General features: G+C 57.4%; 1 protein-coding gene across 8 annotated transcripts in view; it reads right to left on the bottom strand.

The window, feature by feature from the left end:
• The window catches only part of FAM3D (FAM3 metabolism regulating signaling molecule D), a 28,997-nt gene that overhangs the window by 8,540 nt on the left and 1,831 nt on the right, over positions 1–18,626 (bottom strand). The window contains exons 2-6 of one of the 8 annotated variants that reach the window (XM_081105452.1): positions 11,818–11,868; positions 9,700–9,807; positions 5,020–5,040; positions 2,555–2,672; positions 1,071–1,129 (exon numbers count right to left, since the gene is read on the bottom strand). In XM_081105452.1, the coding sequence (XP_080961578.1) occupies positions 1,071–1,129; positions 2,555–2,672; positions 5,020–5,040; positions 9,700–9,807; positions 11,818–11,830 (319 nt within the window). In that variant the 5' untranslated portion in view covers positions 11,831–11,868. Of the gene's footprint in view, positions 1–1,070; positions 1,130–2,554; positions 2,673–5,019; positions 5,044–9,699; positions 9,808–10,121; positions 10,424–11,817; positions 11,933–18,626 lie in introns of those variants that run through there. The other 7 variants (XM_081105451.1, XM_081105455.1, XM_081105450.1 and 4 more) reach the window with 7 other exon arrangements.

Genomic DNA, 18,626 nt, shown 5'->3' with positions numbered 1-18,626 from the left:
TTAGATCCAGGGAACTGGCCCATGTTCCCCATCTAGGAGCTGAAGGCAGAGCAGGGGTCTTGGCTGGGGCCAGACCACCTGGTCCGGACTCGAATCCCGTAAATAAAGCCCCTCCTGTAAGGCGTCCCCGTTTCAGGCTTGGCCTGCCATTGGCCTCCCGTTCATCGCCTGCTGGAGAAGCAGGGTCAGTGACACGGGGTCTCCCCTGGGTCTCCCTACCTCCAGCCCCCCCCCCCCCCCCCGACCCGCTTCAGGTAGGAGAGAAGTTTCTGGAATGCAGGGCTGGGCCTCATGCTCTGCTCAAAGCCTTCCTGAGGTCGCTCACTGCCCTCTGCTTCAAGCCACACGTTTTAGTGGGACGCACAGCCCCTCACCCTCTGGCCCTGCGGCCTCTGCAGCCTCGCCGCCCACCGCTGCCTGTCTCTGGTGCAGCCAGAGAGACCACCCTCCCCTCCCTCCTCGCCCTGCACGGTGCGGCCCCTGCCTGGGAGGAGCCTCCCAGCTTTTCTCCCGGGCACCCTACCCTCCTTTAGGCCGCAGCTGACCATCACCTCACCTCCCCGATGGCCCTGCCCCAGGTCTGTGCTTCCAGCTCCACAGACGCTCCCACACTGCGGCTGTGTGTGAACTTCATGCACACCCGCAGGGGCTGTGAAGCCAGGGAGGACCTCCCCCCCCCCCCCCCCCCCCCGCCCCCAGCGCTCTGGGCAGGGCCGGACCCACCACAGCTGCTGCTGACGTGGCTGAATAAATGAACGAAGGTGTGCACCCAGCCATGATCTCATGCTGCCATCGTTGTCTCTCAGGCCTCATGGTGTTGGTTTAAAACCCAGGGAGAAAGAAGCATGTCTCCTGGGACAGGCACACACGGCAGGGCCTGGCCAGGGCTGCGGCAGGACCGGGCCTTTCATACCTCTGTCCCCCATACCTCTGTCCCCACAGGCCCGCCAGGCCTCCCTGCCTGACACCACGGACGACCCAGGGCATGTGGCAGGAAGTGAAGGAATGCACCCAGCGCCCCCCTCACCCCCCCACAGTGGGGGCTGTCTGAGGGGTGGTCAGCAGCTCACCGTTCACCAGGGCGATGTTCAGGCCTCTGCCCACGTTGTCTTTCACAGGACTCATGATCCTGAAGAAGGAAAGGAAAACAAAATGCGACAGTGGGTCCCCGGTGTGGAATGAACTGCTCCAGGACTCGGGACTCGGACACGCCCACGTGCTGCGAGGCAGAGCAACAGGAAGTGCCCGGCAGGATTCAGGCCATGTTTCCTCCGGACGCGGGCGGTGGGCTGGGTTCTCGAGGAGCCACTCGGGGCTTGTCCGGACCAGAGCAGTCTGCTCAGAGAAAAGGGTCAGGGTCCCCACTCCTGTCTGTGGTGTCCTTGGGAGCACTGGCCTCCATCTCAGGCCGCTGGTTCTCAGGGCCACCCTCCCTCCCAGGCCTAAACAGCAGAGCACCCTGTGCCTGTGGCCACAGGGCCGGCCAGGCACAGCCAGCGCCCTGGGGACCCTTATGGGGCAATTCAGATGGAAAGCTCTCTCCCCCCTGGGGTGCTGGCTGGGGCCCGTGTGCGGACCAGCTGTGGTCCCCCTGCTGTCCACACCCGAGGCCTGTCTTCGGTGAGGAAAGCAGAGCTGAGGACCATGCGGGAGGGAACCCTGATGACATGGTTTGAACCCCTGGATGCAGCTGGTCCTGAAGCCACTGCCTCTGGCCTTTTAGGTACGTGAACTACCCACTGAGGTCCTTGCTTTGCCTTATTCTGAGGCTCCTTGGCTGTGTGACTTTGGACAAGTCACTTGACCTCTCTGAGCCTCATTTTCCTCATGTATAAAGGGGATAACAATGGCCCCCAACCCCACGGGGCTGTGAGGATGAAATGAGATGGTGCTGTGAGTGTTGGGGGCTGGATGAGATGGTGCTGTGAGTGTTGGGGGCTTGATGAGATGGTGGTGGGAGTGTTGGGGGCTGGATGAGATGGTGCTGGGAGTGTTGGGGGGCTGGATGAGATGGTGCTGGGAATGTTGGGGGGCTGGATGAGATGGTGTTGGGAGTGTTGGGGGGCTGGATGAGATGGTGCTGGGAGTGTTGGGGACTGGATGAGATGGTGCTGGGAGTGTTGGGGGGCTGGATGAGATGGTGCTGGGAGTGTTGGGGGGCTGGGTGAGATGGTGCTGGGAGTGTTGGGGGGCTGGATGAGATGGTGCTGGGAGTGTGGGGGGCTGGATGAGATGGTGCTGGGAGTGTTGGCGGGCTGGATGAGATGGTGCTGGGAGTGTTGGGGGGCTGGATGAGATGGTGCTGGGAGTGTTGGGGGGCTGGGTGAGATGGTGCTGTGAGCAATGAGCAAGGTGCGGGCAGACCCGGAAGCTGTTAGGATTACCGGTATGTGGGACTCACCCACCCGCAGTAAAAGGAAGTGTGTGGAAGGTGTGGGCTGGCCTCAGGGCCTACACCCACAGCCTCTGAATTAGCGAATGAATGGATGAATGAATGGATGGATGGATGGATGCAATAAAGGAAACGAAACACAGGAGTCCCTCTGGTACTTACATGTGGTCTTCGAAGCATATGGAGGGGCCCACGACATTGGCGGCCCCGCTGAGGAGTTTAAAGGCAAAGAAGTTGTCTGGGCAGGGCTTGCTGAGGTCACACTTGACCTTCACGACCCCTGGGGAGGGAACAGACCAGCCTTGGTGGCAGCAGCTGTGTGTAGGACCCCCCAGAATTCATTTCTGGGCTTCCCCTCACAGCCCCAGCCTCACCCAGTGCCTCACTCAGCGCAGGCCCCTGGTCAGTGTGTGTGGAGCAATGAGTGTGGGTAATGCCAGCGGCACCGTGACGAAGAGATTTTCTCCAGAACCTTCTTCTGGGGCCGCAGTAGCCTGTTGAGCTCCCTCTCCTCCAGAGAAGCCCCTGTTGACTGCCTGGGGCCCTAGCATGGTGGGTAGGAGCATCTCTCACCAGTGGGTTCCCTTGGGCAAGTCTTCAACCTCCTTGCGCCTCAACTTCCTGCTCTGTGAAATGGGATAACTATGGGGGCTTCCCTGCGGGGTTCCCACGGGGAGTAAATGATTATTCTTCCCATCACCCCCTCAGTTACTGAGCACCTACTGTGGGCCGGGCTCTGGGTTCCACAGGGACAGGTAGGCAGTGCCGGCCCCCCACTGAGTGCTTAGCGCCCTCCCTGGAACCCACTGAGGACACACTGTGTGGAGCTGTGATTATCGGGGCTGCTGTTCAGACCTGCCTCCTCTCCACCAGGCCCTCCCAGGGCCGACTCAGGAGGCCCACGAAGGGGGGACGTGTAGGTTGGACCCTCAAACAGCTGCAGAGCCACGCGGCCCTCAGGGGGCCCTGCCAGCTGGGACATCGCCGCCTTCTCGGCGTGGCAGGCTCGGACTGATGCTAAGGGGTGTTTTACCTCCACCTGACGTGGGCAGGTACCAGCAGGGAGGACACGGATGAGGGGAACCCCACCTGCACAGGGAAGGCAGTGCCTGGGCAGCCTCGCTCCGCTCCGGCCGCGGCGCCTGCAGCAAACCCACAGCCCCCGCAGGGCAGCGGGCACACGCGGAGGTTGCTGTGTGCCAGGCCGGGGCAAGTGCTCCCTCTTTATTATCTCGTGGAATCATTTCAGTGGCTCCTGTGCCGGCACCGGGGGGCCCGCAGTACTTGTTCGTTGGGTGACCACACAGAGCATTTGGGCGCCTAGCCCAGGCCCGAGGTGGGGGGATGAGCAGCGCCCTCTGGAGGGAGCCGCTGTGGGAAGCAGGAAAGAGCGCCCTCTGCGGGGACAGCCCGCAGGTGCAAGTGGCCCGCCTGTGGCTCCTCTGAGGAGGCGAGGCCCCTTTCTAGGACTGAATGCCCCCACGTCCGGGCACATGCTGGGCCTGGGCGCCCTGGGCTGCGGGCAGCCCCGGGGATCTGAGCAGAGTGCCTGCCCCGGGCTCTCTGTCCCCTCACCCACCTGAGGGTGTGACCAGAGCTCAGTGGGGACGTGATCACCAGAGAGTGAGCGCCGGGTTGGAGGCACCCCTGAGGCTGCTCGGGAGAGAGTGGGTGCCCAGGCCTGTAGCTCAGAAGAGAGAGGGCGGAGGCGGGGATGGAACCCCACCAAGGGGCCTGCGGATGAGGCTGGGAGGGTCCTCTTCTCTCGTGAGCCCGGGAGCCCCACCTCTGACACCTGCCTGGTCACGGTCAGGGAGAGGCTGGTTTACTCTTGACCAGAGGGGCTCCCTATGTGGGAGGTGCTGTCCAGGCCTTGGGACCCACCCCCCCGCCCCCCACCCCCATCGCCGCCCCCGAGCCTTATCAACTGCAGCTGAGTCTGATAAACCAATGCCAACAGGCCGGCTTTCCCAGGATTGATTTTCTGACCATCCAGCCTGCACGGTCAGGCTGAGGGATGAAGGGGATGGGGCCCCGGGGTCTCAGCCGCTGGGAGGCAGGGGATTTGCTCTCTGGGTTTGGGCTTGGGCACCACCCCACCCGCTGCCCAGCCCCCGAGGGAGCTAGTGCTGCTGCTCAGGGTGTGAGGCTGAGCACTGGAGGGTGCGGCCAGGGAGCCTGGGCTGCTCCCAGAACCTGCTGTGCGACTTGCCAGAGATCTCCCCCCGCCCCCCTTCGCCAGCCGTAAAAGGAGGCACCCGTGTAACTCAGGGTGGTCAAACAGGTTTCCTCTTCATGTCAGTGGGTCTACCTTAGAGGCTGCCTGTGGGTGGGGGGAGTCAAGGGAGAAGTACGAGGCCAGGTGCTGGGACAGGGGAGGCGGGTACAGGCATGTCCAGACTGCAGGGTGGGGGGCTGGGGAAGGAGACAGCTCAGCCATCCTATCAGCCTGAATGGCTGGGAAGGGGCCATTCCTGCCACAGGGCTCAGGGGGTCGGAGGGCACATGGGGCTGTGGGAGGAGGGAGCCGGGCAGGTTCTGGAAAGGAGATTTTTCTGGGACCTGAAGGGCTGGGGCTAGAGGCCCTGAGCATCTCACTAAGGCAGGGGGTGCTGGGAGATACTTACGGGTCTTCTTGGAGGGTGGATCTGCTGGAGAGAAGAAGAATCTGCTTAGTGAGAAAGTGCTTAGGGCCCCCCTGCAGGATGGAGGTTGGGCTGGGGAGTGGGAAGAGGGGATTGAGAGTGGTGCTGGCCTGGCTGAGCAGAGTCCCCTCCCATGGCAGGCGTTGAAATGAGCTAAAAGTCCCATCTCCTCTGGGAGTCCTTCCTCACTTGCCACTGATACCCCTTCACACACACACACACAAACACACACACAAGCATACACATACACACAGACATACACACACAAGCATACACATACACATGTGTACACACACAAGTACACACATACAAGCACACACAGACACACAAATACATAAACACACAAAGCGTACACATACATGTACACACAAGCATGTATACATAAATGCACATAGATACATGCAGATGCACTAACACACAGGCACACATGTACACTCATGGACACATGAACACACACACAAGCACACACAAACATGCACACACATATAAGCATACACATACATGCACAAACAGGCACACACAAGCATACACATACACATGTGCACACATATAAGCATACACATACAATCACACACAGACACACAAATACATAAACACACAAAGCGTGCACATAAATGCATGCACAAGCATGTATACTTACATGCACATAGACACATGCAGATGCACTAACACACAGGCACACATGTACACTCATGGACACATGAACACACACACACACACACACACACACGACTCTCATGGTTGACAAGAAGCCGGGGTCTGTTGTGAAACCCGCAGGGGCTGGAGCCCTGCTCCTGGCTGTGTGTCGGGTGTGGGTTCCCCTCGACTTCACATGGAGGCCGCCACACCCACCTCGCAGGCTGTGGAGACCACCCAGTGAGGTCAGGCTGTGAGGGTCCCGCCCAGCACCTGGTGCCCTGGCCTCAGCGACGGGCCGGAGCGTGTGGCTGGTGTTGGTCAGCCAGGTCAGAGTGTCCCTGTCCTGACTCCCTGACTGTCTGCTCCGGGCGTGGGGCCGTGGTCACTTTCTAACATCTCATTCACACTGAATCCTGGTTGTTTCAGGGGTTCCACGGGAGGTCTCCCACGATACTGGCAGTGAGTCCTAGAGGACAGGGCCCCCCACAGAAATCCTAGGGGTGGGAACGCTTTTTGGGGGGCCCCCCACTGAAACACTTTCCATTTGGTCATCAGGGGGCTGTTCACCCTGGCGTGTCCCTTCCCCCTGCCTCCAAGACTCCAGGAGTAGGCTGGGAGCCAGGGGGGAGCAGTCCTGACATTACATTCTGGGGACAGCCCTTCCCTCGGGGGTATATGGCCCCGAGGGAGAGAGAAGTTCTCAGCTTAGCGGGAAGACGAGCATCTGGAGAGACGGTAGCCATCACTCCTGCCTGAGAGAGAAGGCTGCCCAGGGAGGAGGTTCAGCAACCAGCAGAGCCCAGGGACACAGGGACTCGGGAGGCTTTGTGAGGGCCCCTAGATCCAGCCACACCAAAGCCCGTCATCCATGGACTCCCGTCACATGACACAAGACATCCGCTATGTTTAAACCAGTTAGAGTTGGCTTTGTCACGCCCATCGGAAAGAGCCTGCCCAGTTTGCAGGTAGACCAGGAGTTCTCAGTCTCCTGATTTTGGCGCCATGGACGTGTGGTGGTTTGGGAAAGCCTATGAATACATTTATTCCCACTTCTCTGAGACACTTAGTACCTCCTACTATAACAGACTGCAAGCTACCAAATCATGACACAAAATAGATTGGATTAGAAAGGAAACCAAATGCATATCAATGTGTCATAAAATATTAGAAAATAAGTGTGTGCTCTAGTAATACATGTGCTTCTATATTGATGCATTATCTGCAAGTGCAGCCAAGTTAAGGATCTCTGCAGTAAATGAACGTTACCTCTTCCTGTGCCGAACACTAATGCGTTTTTGTTGTTGCTGTTAATCCTCATCCGAGGATATTTTTCCATTGATTTTTAGACAGAGTGGAAGGGAGGGGGAGAGACAGAGAGAGAGAGAGAGAGAAATGATGTGAAACAGACACATCAATGGTTGCCTCCCACATACGCCCCAACCAGGGCCAGGGATTGAGCCTGCAACTGAGGTACACACCCTTGACCGGAATCGAACCCGAGACCCTCAGTCTGCAGGCCAACACTCTATCCACTGAGCCAAACTGGCTAGGGCAACGCTAATGGGTTTTGATGGTCACTTTCCCCACTGGTCTATTTCCTGCCACTGTGAGCATTTCTCAGGACTCAGGATCATGCACTCTTGTTTTTGTATATTCTGTGATTAAGTCTATTTGTCTCCCTAGCTCAAACTGTGAGTGGGGGTTGGGGGGTGTGTGGTCCTCACTTCAGGGTCTGGGACCTAACAGAATAGTCACTGGGTAATTTTGGTTGGAGGTATTGATTTGTCAAACCCCAGGTGGTTGAGTTCTGGGGTCTCCTTTCAAACACTGTCTCCTCTCCCACTTCAGGCTGGGGCCCTCTCCTCCAGGGGACACCCCTGGTCTTGACTCCTGTCTGAGCCTCCATCATCGACCTGGGCCCATCTCCTCCAAGGCCATCAGTGCAGCCCAGCCAATCTCTAGTCTATGAAAGCAGTGCCCTGGGCTGGGGACACGGTGGCCAGCATGCTCTGTATAAACCATCCTGACCTGGGTATAAACCGTGGCTGACAAGTGGACAAGGTGAGGGACATCTGAGACCCCATGGTGGGGAGCTTGTGTTAAAGACAGGGTGCCTGGCTTCTGGCTGCTGTGGCCATGGGCTGACCTGGGCGTTATTATGTTTGACTATGCCATTGCAGGGGACTCTTGGTCTTTGAGGAGGACAAAATCAGAGGTATCAATCACTTCCCTTTCTCTCCTTCCTTTGATAGGATTTGGATCTGGGAGGCTTGGGTTCCCATTCCTATTCTGACATCTACAGGGGAATTTGGGAGCTTCTGTTTTCGCAGACTATGCATAAAAACACAACAGGAGGTCAAGCATGAGTGCACTCCACAATCACAACATGGATCACCCTAGGGGGCATCTGTGCAGATTAAATGAGACTATGAATGTAAAGCCGCTAGCAACCATCACCACCCATCACCCACCACCATTCATCCATCCTTCCACCCATCATCCAACCATCACCCACCACCATTCATCCATCCCTCCACCCATCTATTCACCCATCACCCATCCCTCCACCCATCACCCACCACCATTCATCCATCCTTCCACCCATCTATTCACCCATCACCCATCCCTCCACCCATCACCCACCACCATTCATCCATCCTTCCACCCACTTATTCACCCACCACCATTCATCCATCCTTCCACCCATCATCCAACCATCACCCATCACCATTCATCCATCCCTCCACCCATCATCCAACCATCACCCATCACCCACCACCATTCATCCATCCCTCCACCCATCATCCAACCATCACCCACCACCATTCATCCATCCTTCCACCCATCTATTCACCCATCACCCATCCCTCCACCCATCACCCACCACCATTCATCCATCCTTCCACCCATCACCCACCACCATTCATCCATCCTTCCACCCATCACCTACCACCATTCATCCATCCCTCCACCCATCTATTCACCCATCACCCATCCCTCCACCCATCACCCACCACCATTCATCCATCATCCACCCATCACCCATCACCATTCATCCATCCCTCCACCCATCCATTCACCTACCCATCCATCATTCATTCATCCACGCATCACCCATGTATCCATCCATTTTTCTTTCACTTATTGAATGTTTACTGAGCATCTGCTCTGTACCAGGTGTTAGAGAGATGGATGTGCACAAGCTAAAATCCCTGCCTCCAGGAAGCTTATACTCCAGAGGGTGGAGACAGACAACAACCAAGTGAAAAACAAATAAATGACATTGGTGACAAACGCAGCTGTAGCCGGGTGGTCAGGAAAGGCATCTGAAGAGGTAACGTTTGAGCAAGGACCTGAAGGCTGAGAAGGAGCTGGCCCCAGGGCGCTCTGTGCGAAGAGGGTCCCAGGCGGAGGGAACAGCCAGTGCAGGTGGAAGCCACTCAATGCACAGATGGTTTTCTTCCCCGTCCCCTCCCTGCGTTCCTGCTCTCTGCCTTCCTTCTTGGGTCTCATTTCCCAGCTCCCCCTGGATGTAGTAGGCACATGCTCTGGCCAGGGCCTGGGGGTGCCCGTGCCACATCTCTCCAGCACATAGAAGAGATGCATGTGTCTGTGTGCACAGGCGGGTGTTGCCTATGAAGGGTGCCTGTGTATCTGTGTGTGCTTGTATGTGTGTGCTTATGTGTGTGCACATGTGTATGTGTATGCTTGTGTGTATGTGTATGCTTGTGTGTATGTCTGTGTGTATGTGTATGCTTGTGTGTGTGTGTGTGTGTGTGTGTGTGTGTGAAGGGGTATCAGTGGCAAATGAGGAAGGACTCCCAGAGGAGATGGGACTTTTAGCTCATTTCAACAACAGGGAGTGGCCCTGGCCAGAGCATGTGCCACCCCACAATGGCTGGGGTGCCAAAGGCAAGCCCACACTCAGTCATGTCTCAGGGTCCCCAGGGACGGAGGGAGGGATAGATCCTCGGCCCTCAGCCCTGGTCCACAGGCCTTGCCCCAGCGGTGAGCTGCACTCACCCAGCCAGCGGGGCAGACGGATGGTTTTCATGCTGAGGCTGATGTAGCTGCGGATAAAGATCAATGAGGTGATCAGGACAAAGATGAAGGCCAGGAGACGAAACAGTCCTGCAGAGCAAGGAGACCGGACATGAGACCACAGCACCGGACAGCATCGCAAAGCCGCGTGGCGAGACTCCATGCGGTCCTTGTCAGATCCGCACAGGGAGACCCGTCATGAGACCCCACGTTGTAGGTCACACCACACCCACACCCACACCCACACCCACACCCACACCCACACCCACACTGTGGGCCGGCCCCCGGGCCCCCGAGCTGAGAGCCGTGCGAACGACGTGATGATGAGAATGGTGAGACGGTGCTGCATGATGACGGGCCACATTCCCCAAGTGGGACCACGGGAGAGAAAGTTAGAAGCACACCTTCCTGGAGCCCTCCAGAGAGAGCAGCTCCAGGGGCGAGGCCTGGGAGCCTGCCACAGGCGGACAGCCTGGAGGTGAGCGTCACAGCCGTCAGGAGGCCCTGGCCAGTGCTGGCAGCCACCCACGCGGTGTGGCTGCGGACGGAGCTCGGCCCCTGAGTTGGAGTCCCTCAGTCACAGAGTGAGTATGGTGACATCCTTGCCACGGAGCCCCTGCTTGCTGGGAGAGATGTGATTGTTGTCACCATTAGGCAGCCTCCAGGGTCGCTCGGGGAGTGCTGTTTGTCCCCCACATTTTCCATCAACTCCCCCGAGAGCCACCACCAATAACCACACACAGCTCTCGACAGGAACACAGACAGAGGGGCCTCCCCTGCCTCACAGACAGATGCTGCCCGACCCCGTCCCATCACTGGGGACCAACCCACACATGGGATGGACCCCCCTGAGCTCCCAGTCCTGCTCTTTGCTCTTCCACGAGGGCGAGAAGCGGGCCCCAATCCACCTCCCGCTCAGGGACTCTGGTGGCTGCTGCTGCTTCCGGATCCACTCCAACCACCAGGCCAGAGCCCGCTGACCCGCCCCCCGTTCCCCCCCCCCCCGCCCCCCGGCATCACGCTTCTCCTCAGTCCTGAATTCAGCTCAGTGGCCTCGCGCTGGTTCCAAGCTCCTTGGGGTGAGTGGGAAGGCCCCCTGGGTGCTGTGGGGTGGAGCGCAGGTGTGTGGGACCCTCATCTTCAAGGACGCAGGGGGGCTGCTTGTGGGATTTTCTCTCGGGGATCACATTACACAGCACGCGTTTTGTGCCAGGCACCGTGCCAACAGCTTTTCCATGCGTCAGTTATCTCAGTTCATCCTCACAGCAACCCTGTGCTGGGCCCTGCTGATTGTTCCTATTTGCAGACGAGGAAACTGAGGCTCAGGGAGGTGGCCACTTGGTTAGTAAGTGTGGGGGGTGGGATTTGAACCCAGGCTAGAAAATTGACTTTGAAACTCAACCCCCTCACGGCTGTTGTGGGATGTCAGGGCACTGTGTTCACTTCCTAGTCCAGTGATGGGGAACCTTTTGAGCTCGGCGTGCCAGCATTTTGAAAAACCCTAACTGAACTCTGGTGCCGTGTCACATCTAGAAATTTTTGATATTTGCAACCATAGTTAAACAAAGACTTATATTTTTGATATTTATTTTACATATTTAAATGCCATTTAACAAAGAAAAATCTACCAAAAAAATGAGTTTGCGTGTCACCTCTGACACGCGTGTCATAGGTTCGCCACCACTGTCCTACTCAGTGCCTCAGTTTCTCTATCTGTCCAAATGAGGGCATAGACTAGAAGGCAAAGCTCTCTTCATGCCCGGCCCGATGGCATGAGGATTCTGGAAGAGCTTTCTTTGGAGCAAATATTTTGTCCCTAATTTCCAATCAGGGTCAGGGGTTTCCAAGAGGAGGACTCCCCATGATCCCGGCCGCATTGGGGTCCAGGCGCCCAAGGTTTCCTAGCCCTTCCGCCTGGAGGCAAAATCGCCTCCTCCACTCCCCAGGCTCACCCTGGACTGGTTTCCTCCTGGCCTTCTGGCCTGACCACTTGACAAAGATACAGCCAAATGCCCTCTGAGTCCAGAACAGCAGACACCGCTGACAGAAAAAGGACTTCAAACCAACCTCGGCCCCTAGAGTCCTCATTCCCGGTCCTACCTGAAGGCCTCATCCTGTCCCGGCGAGGAGCGGCTCGGGCTCAGCGGCGGCCTGTGGAGAGAAGAAAATCGAACGGGAAGCCGGAGCTTGGCTCCTCCACGCAGTGAGAAGGGGTCTGAGAGTGAAGAAGACTGAAGGTTAGGGCCCGGGACCTCTCAGTGAGGCCACCGTCCTTCCAGTTTGGTTCCTCACCACCTGCCACATGGACAGAGCAGCGGTTTTCTTTCTTCCCTCTCTGCCTCCACCTCTCCTTCACTGGGATTTGATATTCAACATGGCTTTTTCGCGTGTAGAGATTAGAAAGTGGAGTAAGGTGCAGTCTGCCAGCCACCATCTCTTGGAGAATTGATTTAGTTCCCTATCCATCCACCCATCCATGCATCCATTTGTTCACCTGTCCATCCATCCAGTCAGCGGAGAGACATGAGCTAGCGAGCCCCATGGAAACCATCAGGGATCTTTGCTGATGTAGCAAATGAAGAGCAATCAGGGCCCGCGTATTGCAGGCGCGTTTGCGCTGTCCGTGCATCACCTGCTTTTAATCCTCACAGCCTGCATTTTCGGGTGAGTAGCTAAGACTCACCATGGCTAAGCTCAGGGTTGCTCAGCTCAGCTTGCAAGGGTCAGAGTCGGAATCTGGATGTGGGTGTCTGGCCACCCCATCCCCACAGGGTCCCTCCACCAGTGATTTTTGTCTGAGAGGAGAGTTGAAATAGAAGTTCCCTCCCCTTTGGAGTCTTGGGCAAGGGGAGGGCCATCCTTGGGCCCACCTCGCCCCATGCCGACCCCCAGAGCCTGAGCAGTTACCATCGATTCGGCAGCTTTGACCCCCAGCAGGACTCTGGAGATGGTGGGCTGGCGACTACTGTCCCAGGTCTGGGCCTCCCCACAGCCAGCTCAGGGCCTCTGAGGGCCTCTGACAGCAGCGACTGGCTCCCACCGCTTTGCTCGTCTCCCAACCCCCCCCCAGAATCTTCTTCTCCCTAAGAATCTATCTCAACAGACATGGTGCCTGAAGCCCAACCGCCAAGGATCCAGATATGAGCCAGGGACCTGGCACTGAGGCAGGTGGGCTGGGTCTGTTGATATTTAAACAACAGCAACGACAAAGGCAAATCCACGTCTCCTCTTGAGATTATACAAACTCCACCGTCCTGGCTTGACCCTCCAGGGCCTTCTAGATGAGAAAGCAGAGTGGTCACCTGGCTCCAACCACAGAGATTTTGTACAAGTTAACTTTCTGAAATTCAAGTGACCAACTCCCCTGCAACCCCAAACCCCGATATAAAACTGTATTATCTCTTGAATGTTCTGAGGGGCGACCTATATAGTCCAGGAGCTCCGGCACCTGGATATGAGGCTCAAAGGACATTTTGTGGGGTCCCCTGTGCGTGGAGGAGTTAGGGTAACTGGGGCGGACAGGAGGGAAGGACAGGGGCAGGGTCAGACAGGAGGGAGAGGGATAGGCAGATGAATGGACAGACATGGATATTCCACAGGGAGCATGCACAGAGACGGACTGGAGAGACAAGGGGAGAGGGAGATGGAGAGACAGAGACAGAAAGAGAGAAAGAACAAGACTATCACCCATGTACAGAACAAGAGAGAGAGAGAGAGAGAGAGAGAGAGAGAGAGAGAGAGAGAGAGAGATGGTAGGCACATATCTGGGCAGGGAGCTAGCCTCTCGCTGTCATGCGGGGCCAAGCGGGGACTCTAGCTTTAGCCAGGGTCAGGGGAGGGACAGGGACGGCCTGCTGTCCCTCCTAGATGAGCCCCCACTACCCTCTCAGCACTGCAGGGCTCTCTGCTCTCCCGAGTCCGCCCCAATGGCTCGCCCTGCCAGCCGTGGCTGCTCTGGAGTGGAAGCCCAGGCCCGCCTGCTGGACAGGATTGCAGGCTGGGTGGACAAGAATTCCCTCTGCAGCCACCAAACCCCAAACAGTTCCTTTCTTCCTCGTTCCTGCTGAGATGTCACAACCTGTTATTCAGGTTAGGACGTTCTGGGGCCAGGGGACAGGGAAAGATGTCTTGCCCTCCCTGTGGGGTTGCTCGGTGGGCCCAGGGTGGTGTGCGATCACAGGTAGATGGGGTGGGAGGGTGGAAAGTAAGGGATGGGGTGGGGGTGGGGAGTGGGGAGTCGGCAACTGCCCCACTTCTCCCTGACTGGAGAGCCCATTGTCGGCCTCACTGTCCTTGAGCCTCTCTTTATCCTGCCCCTCCCCCTGGACCCCTTCTGATTTCTGGCTGCAGGTCTGGCCAAGTGTATAAGCCCTTTTTTGTCCCATGGCAGGCAGGCCTTGTCTCTGCACAAGTCGAGCACGGAGGAAGTGCTTGAGCATTTGGGGACTGACAATTAGATTCTTGCATAGTCTTACAGCGGTTCTCAACCTGTGGGTCGCGACTCCTTTGGTGGTCGAACGACCCTTTCACAGGGGTCACCTAAGACCATCCTCCCTATCAGATATTTACATTACGATTCATAACAGTAGCAACATTACAGTTATGAAGTAGCCACGAAAATAATTTTATGGTTGGGTCACAACATGAGGAACTGTATTTAAAGGGCCAGAAGGTTGAGAACCACTCTCTTAGAAGGTTAGGATGATTAAGCTACCAGCTAGAGAAGGAAGCTGAAGTTCAGGGAGGGCAAGCGACTTGTCCAAGGCCACACAGCCAATTTCGGATTTCATCCGGAAGCATTCTCTGAGCACGGGTGGGACGGCAGGCTGTGCCGTGGGCGCGGGGGATACTGCTGTGAGCGAGACGCTCTCTGGAGCAGCCTGGGCCTCTGCATTGCTGGGCCCTCTGTCTGAACACTGTTCTTCGGCCTCTTTGCCTGGGACACTCCTATTCTCCCTGAGGGTCTCAGAGTAGAAGTCGCTTCCTCTGGGAAGTCTTCCTTAGGGAGACTTCAAATCTAGGTTAAACGCTTACCTGTGCTCCTGGATGGGGGGACATTCATCAGGGTGCCCTGACCCTGTCCGAAGGGGCTGGGCCAACCAAAGCACCGAGTTTTCTTGTGATTGGATCAGGAAGGAGCATGTGACCCAAGCAAGGCCCATCAGAGTTGTTCCTTGGATGGGTTTATGGGAACTGGGGAGGGAGGCTGTTTTCTCCTGATAATGCTAAGCTTGGCATCAGTAAGTGGGGTTGCTGGGGTCCCCTTCTCAGCCTTTACACACACCACCTCCTGCTGCAGACCAGTCGCGCCAGCAGATGCGAATGCTAGGGCTGAACAGCGGGCACTCCCTGTGGTTTCGGGCCTGAGAGAATCCGGCGGTAAAGGGCCTGCGTCCTTGGGGAAGAGGGTGGGCTTTGTGAAATGCGGGTGCTGCTAGGCACCTGGTGGGACAGGGGCGTGGGGCAGGGAGGCCACCTGTCGGGATGGGGTGTGCTGGCCGGCTGGCCTCTGCCCGGCTCCTCCCTGCTGGCAGCCCCGCCACCTGCTGCTTCCTGCTGGTGCACCTCCATGGCAGGCTCCCAACGGATGTGTGTTGTTTCTGTGCAACCAAAATGCTACCACGGTAGCTCTCTGCTTGGCCGCTGGTGACAGTTCTTAATGGCCCTGTGGGAGCCAGAACCTCACTCTGTTTCTGGAGGCCTCTGTACAAAGGGGCCTTCCAGCTCCACCGTGGCCTCCCAGAGTCCAGCGGGACGGGAAAGGCCCACAGTGGGTGTGCAGCAGCTGTTAGAGGGAGGAGCGTGGCTTTCTGCTTGAAAAGGAAGAGAATGAAGAAAAACAGACAGATAAGCTGGGAGCTGCTCCCTCCACCTAAGTGGCTGCTTCCTCCCCGCCAGGCCCCACATTTTCTCCGAAGCTGAGCTCCGTCCAGAGGACCTGCTCAGCCCTTAGAATCGCACGCGCCCCCTCGGGATATGCCAGCTCGGGCGTTTTCCTCCTCGTCCCTGGAAATGCTGGGGATTAAATGTCACCAAAGGCAGGGCACTCTGTGCTCCCCCCCCCCCCCCCCCCCCGTGCTTCCTGCTGTTCTGGGTGGAGGGCAGGGAGTCAGGGCGAGGCATCCGGCAGGCGGGGGAGTGGGGGTGGGAACTGCGGAGGGAGAGGCAGGGTCTGAGGGAGAGGGACCCGGGAGGAAAGACTGAGGCTGAGGTAGACAGACGGGAACAGAGCAAAGAAGAAGGAGAGACACTGAGAGACCGACAGTGACAGCCCTGTGTGTGTCACACACACACACACACCACACACACACATACATGCGTGCACGCGTGTCGGGGCCTAGAACCAGGGATGTGTGTGACTGCCCAGACCCAGTTTTCTCTTGCCCCGAGTTTCCCGCCTTCGGGCCCAGGCCTGTGTGCAGTAATCAAGTAACCAGAGGCGCCTCCTCCTCTGCGGGTCCTTCGTGTGAACTCCCGTGTTCCCAGCAAGCATGTCAAACTCGAGGCCGCAGGCCACAGGCCTCGTTTGTTAGAATTCCCGAAATGCTCCCCAGACCGAGACAACGGGCACTGCGGCGAGGCCTGCCTTATCTTCACTAAGTTAATCCTGCAGCGGCTCAGTGAGGAGTCTGGGGAAACTGAGGCACAGCGAGGTCAGGCCTCACGGCTGGGAGGAGTCAGAGGAGGAAAGGATCTCAGAGGCAAGCCCAGGCAGAGACGGACCTGGGAGCCACATTCCCAGCTACTCGTTCTACTTCTCCAGGCCAGGGCCCCAGAGCGTCCTGGGAAGGCGCAGAGCGGAGAGCTCCGGGGCGCGGTGGGCAGTCTGTTCTCAGTCACGAATACCCAGCTCCGCCATTGCTGCAGGAAAGCAGCGTGGACAGCGTGGACATGAATGCACACGGCCTGTTCTAATCAAACTTCGTTTACCAAAACAGGTGGTGGGCAGGGACTGGCTGTGGGCCGTAGTTTGTGGACCCCGATTCCAGGTGTGGCCCCTCTTAGCCCGAGATGGGCGTGAGCCCTGCTGCTCCCTTTGCTGGGCGTCAGCCGCCTGGGGTTGGTCAGCTGGGCTGCCCGGTGGAGGGATTAGAGCAAATGGTGGGGAGCCTTTCTCTGCCAAGGGCCATCAGGGTATTTATAACATCATTCAAGGGCCATACAGGATTATCAGCCTAACAATTAGCCTGCTGTACTTGGTCAGACATTTAATGAACTCACCCCCAATGCCTGGCAGAGCCAGACCAAATGATTTCCCAGGCCTTAGGTGGCCCTCATGCGATGTCCCCCACCCCTGGATTAGAAAGTCCCCAATCTTCTCAGGGGGAGGCTCCACCAGCCCCCCTGCTCTGCAGGGCTCAGCTTCCTGCTCTGTCCTCACGTGGGTTTTCAGGGGGACTGTCCTCCCAGTTCACTGACCAGATGATCACCTGAGGGTGCTTTGCTCAGTGCCTGGCCCCCAGGGGCCCCCAGGGAGGGGCAGCTCGAGCCATATTTGCACCTTTGGGTTTGCAGAGCCGCCTCTGGCTTGGGAACTGTGTCTGTATAGCATGGCAGTTACGAGTGGGGGCTTTGGAGGCCCGCCTGTGGACACAATCCTCTCTCAGCCTCAGTTTCCTCGTCTGACCACGGCCACCACAATCTTCAATGCAGTGAAGGTTAAATGAGAGAAAGTGGCCAAAGACTACTGTTCTGAGGAAGTGCTCCTGACAGCTCAGCAAGCAGGCCCCTTGCTCTGCCCGGTGGGATGTGCCCTCTGCCCTCCCCTCCCAAGGAGGCAGAAATCCCTCCTGGGTGAGAGAAAAGTGTGCCCAGAGGGGAATGGGCTTCTCCAGGCTCTGACAGAGCAGCGGGAGGAATGGGGAGGGTGTCTGGTCCATCACGCAGCCCCTTCCCCCCAGTGTTGGGGGGATGGGGTGACCTGAGGCTGCTGGGCATCTTCAGTTTGTGCCTCTTTGCTGAGAGCCTGGCTGTAAGTCACCAGAGAGGACTGATTGGACCAAGGCGGGGCTGCCTGGAGCCTCAGGTTTGTCCCTGACCCAGCAGGCCCACCGGTGGCCTGTCTGAATCACTCCAGCAGGTCGAGCGTGAGGAAATGCACTTCAGACCCGGTGGCTGGGTTTATTCCTTCCTGCAGAGGCAGCTGGGCTGTGGCTGCTTGGATTCACCAAGGCCAGGTCTGGGGGAGGCACTGGGAGAGAAGTCTTCCCTGGGGAGCTGCTATGGGATCCAGAGATCTCAGGAGGAGACAGAATCTTACTAATAATCATAAGAATTATTGTTGTTAGCCTGTCCATTTTGAGCCTGGAGTCCTTTCATTTAATCTTCCCAACAATCTTGTGATGCAGATTATTTTATTAACTGCCCTTTGCCCAGGAAGAAATTGGGCTTAGAGAGGTTAAGTGACTTGCCCAAGTAGAAAGTAACTCATCCAAGTAGATGCCAGTAGGCAGCGCTGCTGTTCATTACCGTAGTAACTAGTTAAATGAAGTAGGGGTGGTTGGAGCTAGGGGTGGTGGCCATCTGTTACTTCTGCCACTGTCCAGCAACCATGCTCCCTTCTTCTAATGCTTGCCCTCACACCATCAGCAGGTGGGTAGGGCTGGCCCCATTTCTGGCTCCAGGGTGGCCAGGTGGCCCAGGCCTATCTGATGAGGACGTTCCACCTCTTGCTCACAGGGGCCTGCCCTGTGGGACTCGGCCCTCACCCAGGCTGGCCACTGCCCACCAGGAGCTGTGCTGGACCTGCCAATGTTAGACAGGGGTTGGTCTTATCTGAGGAGGAGCTGCCCAGCCCAACACATTGGCAAACTATGGCCTCAAGCGTCCCCCACCCCAGGAAGGACCCCTTGGCCCTGTAGACTCCCAACTTTCTATTGGATCAGAGTTGCTGGGCCTGTATGTACACA

The sequence above is a fragment of the Myotis nattereri genome (assembly GCF_964212035.1).
Source record: "Myotis nattereri genome assembly, chromosome: 14".
Taxonomy (NCBI): Eukaryota; Metazoa; Chordata; class Mammalia; order Chiroptera; family Vespertilionidae; genus Myotis; species Myotis nattereri.
This window is presented reverse-complemented; position numbering and strand designations above follow the sequence as displayed.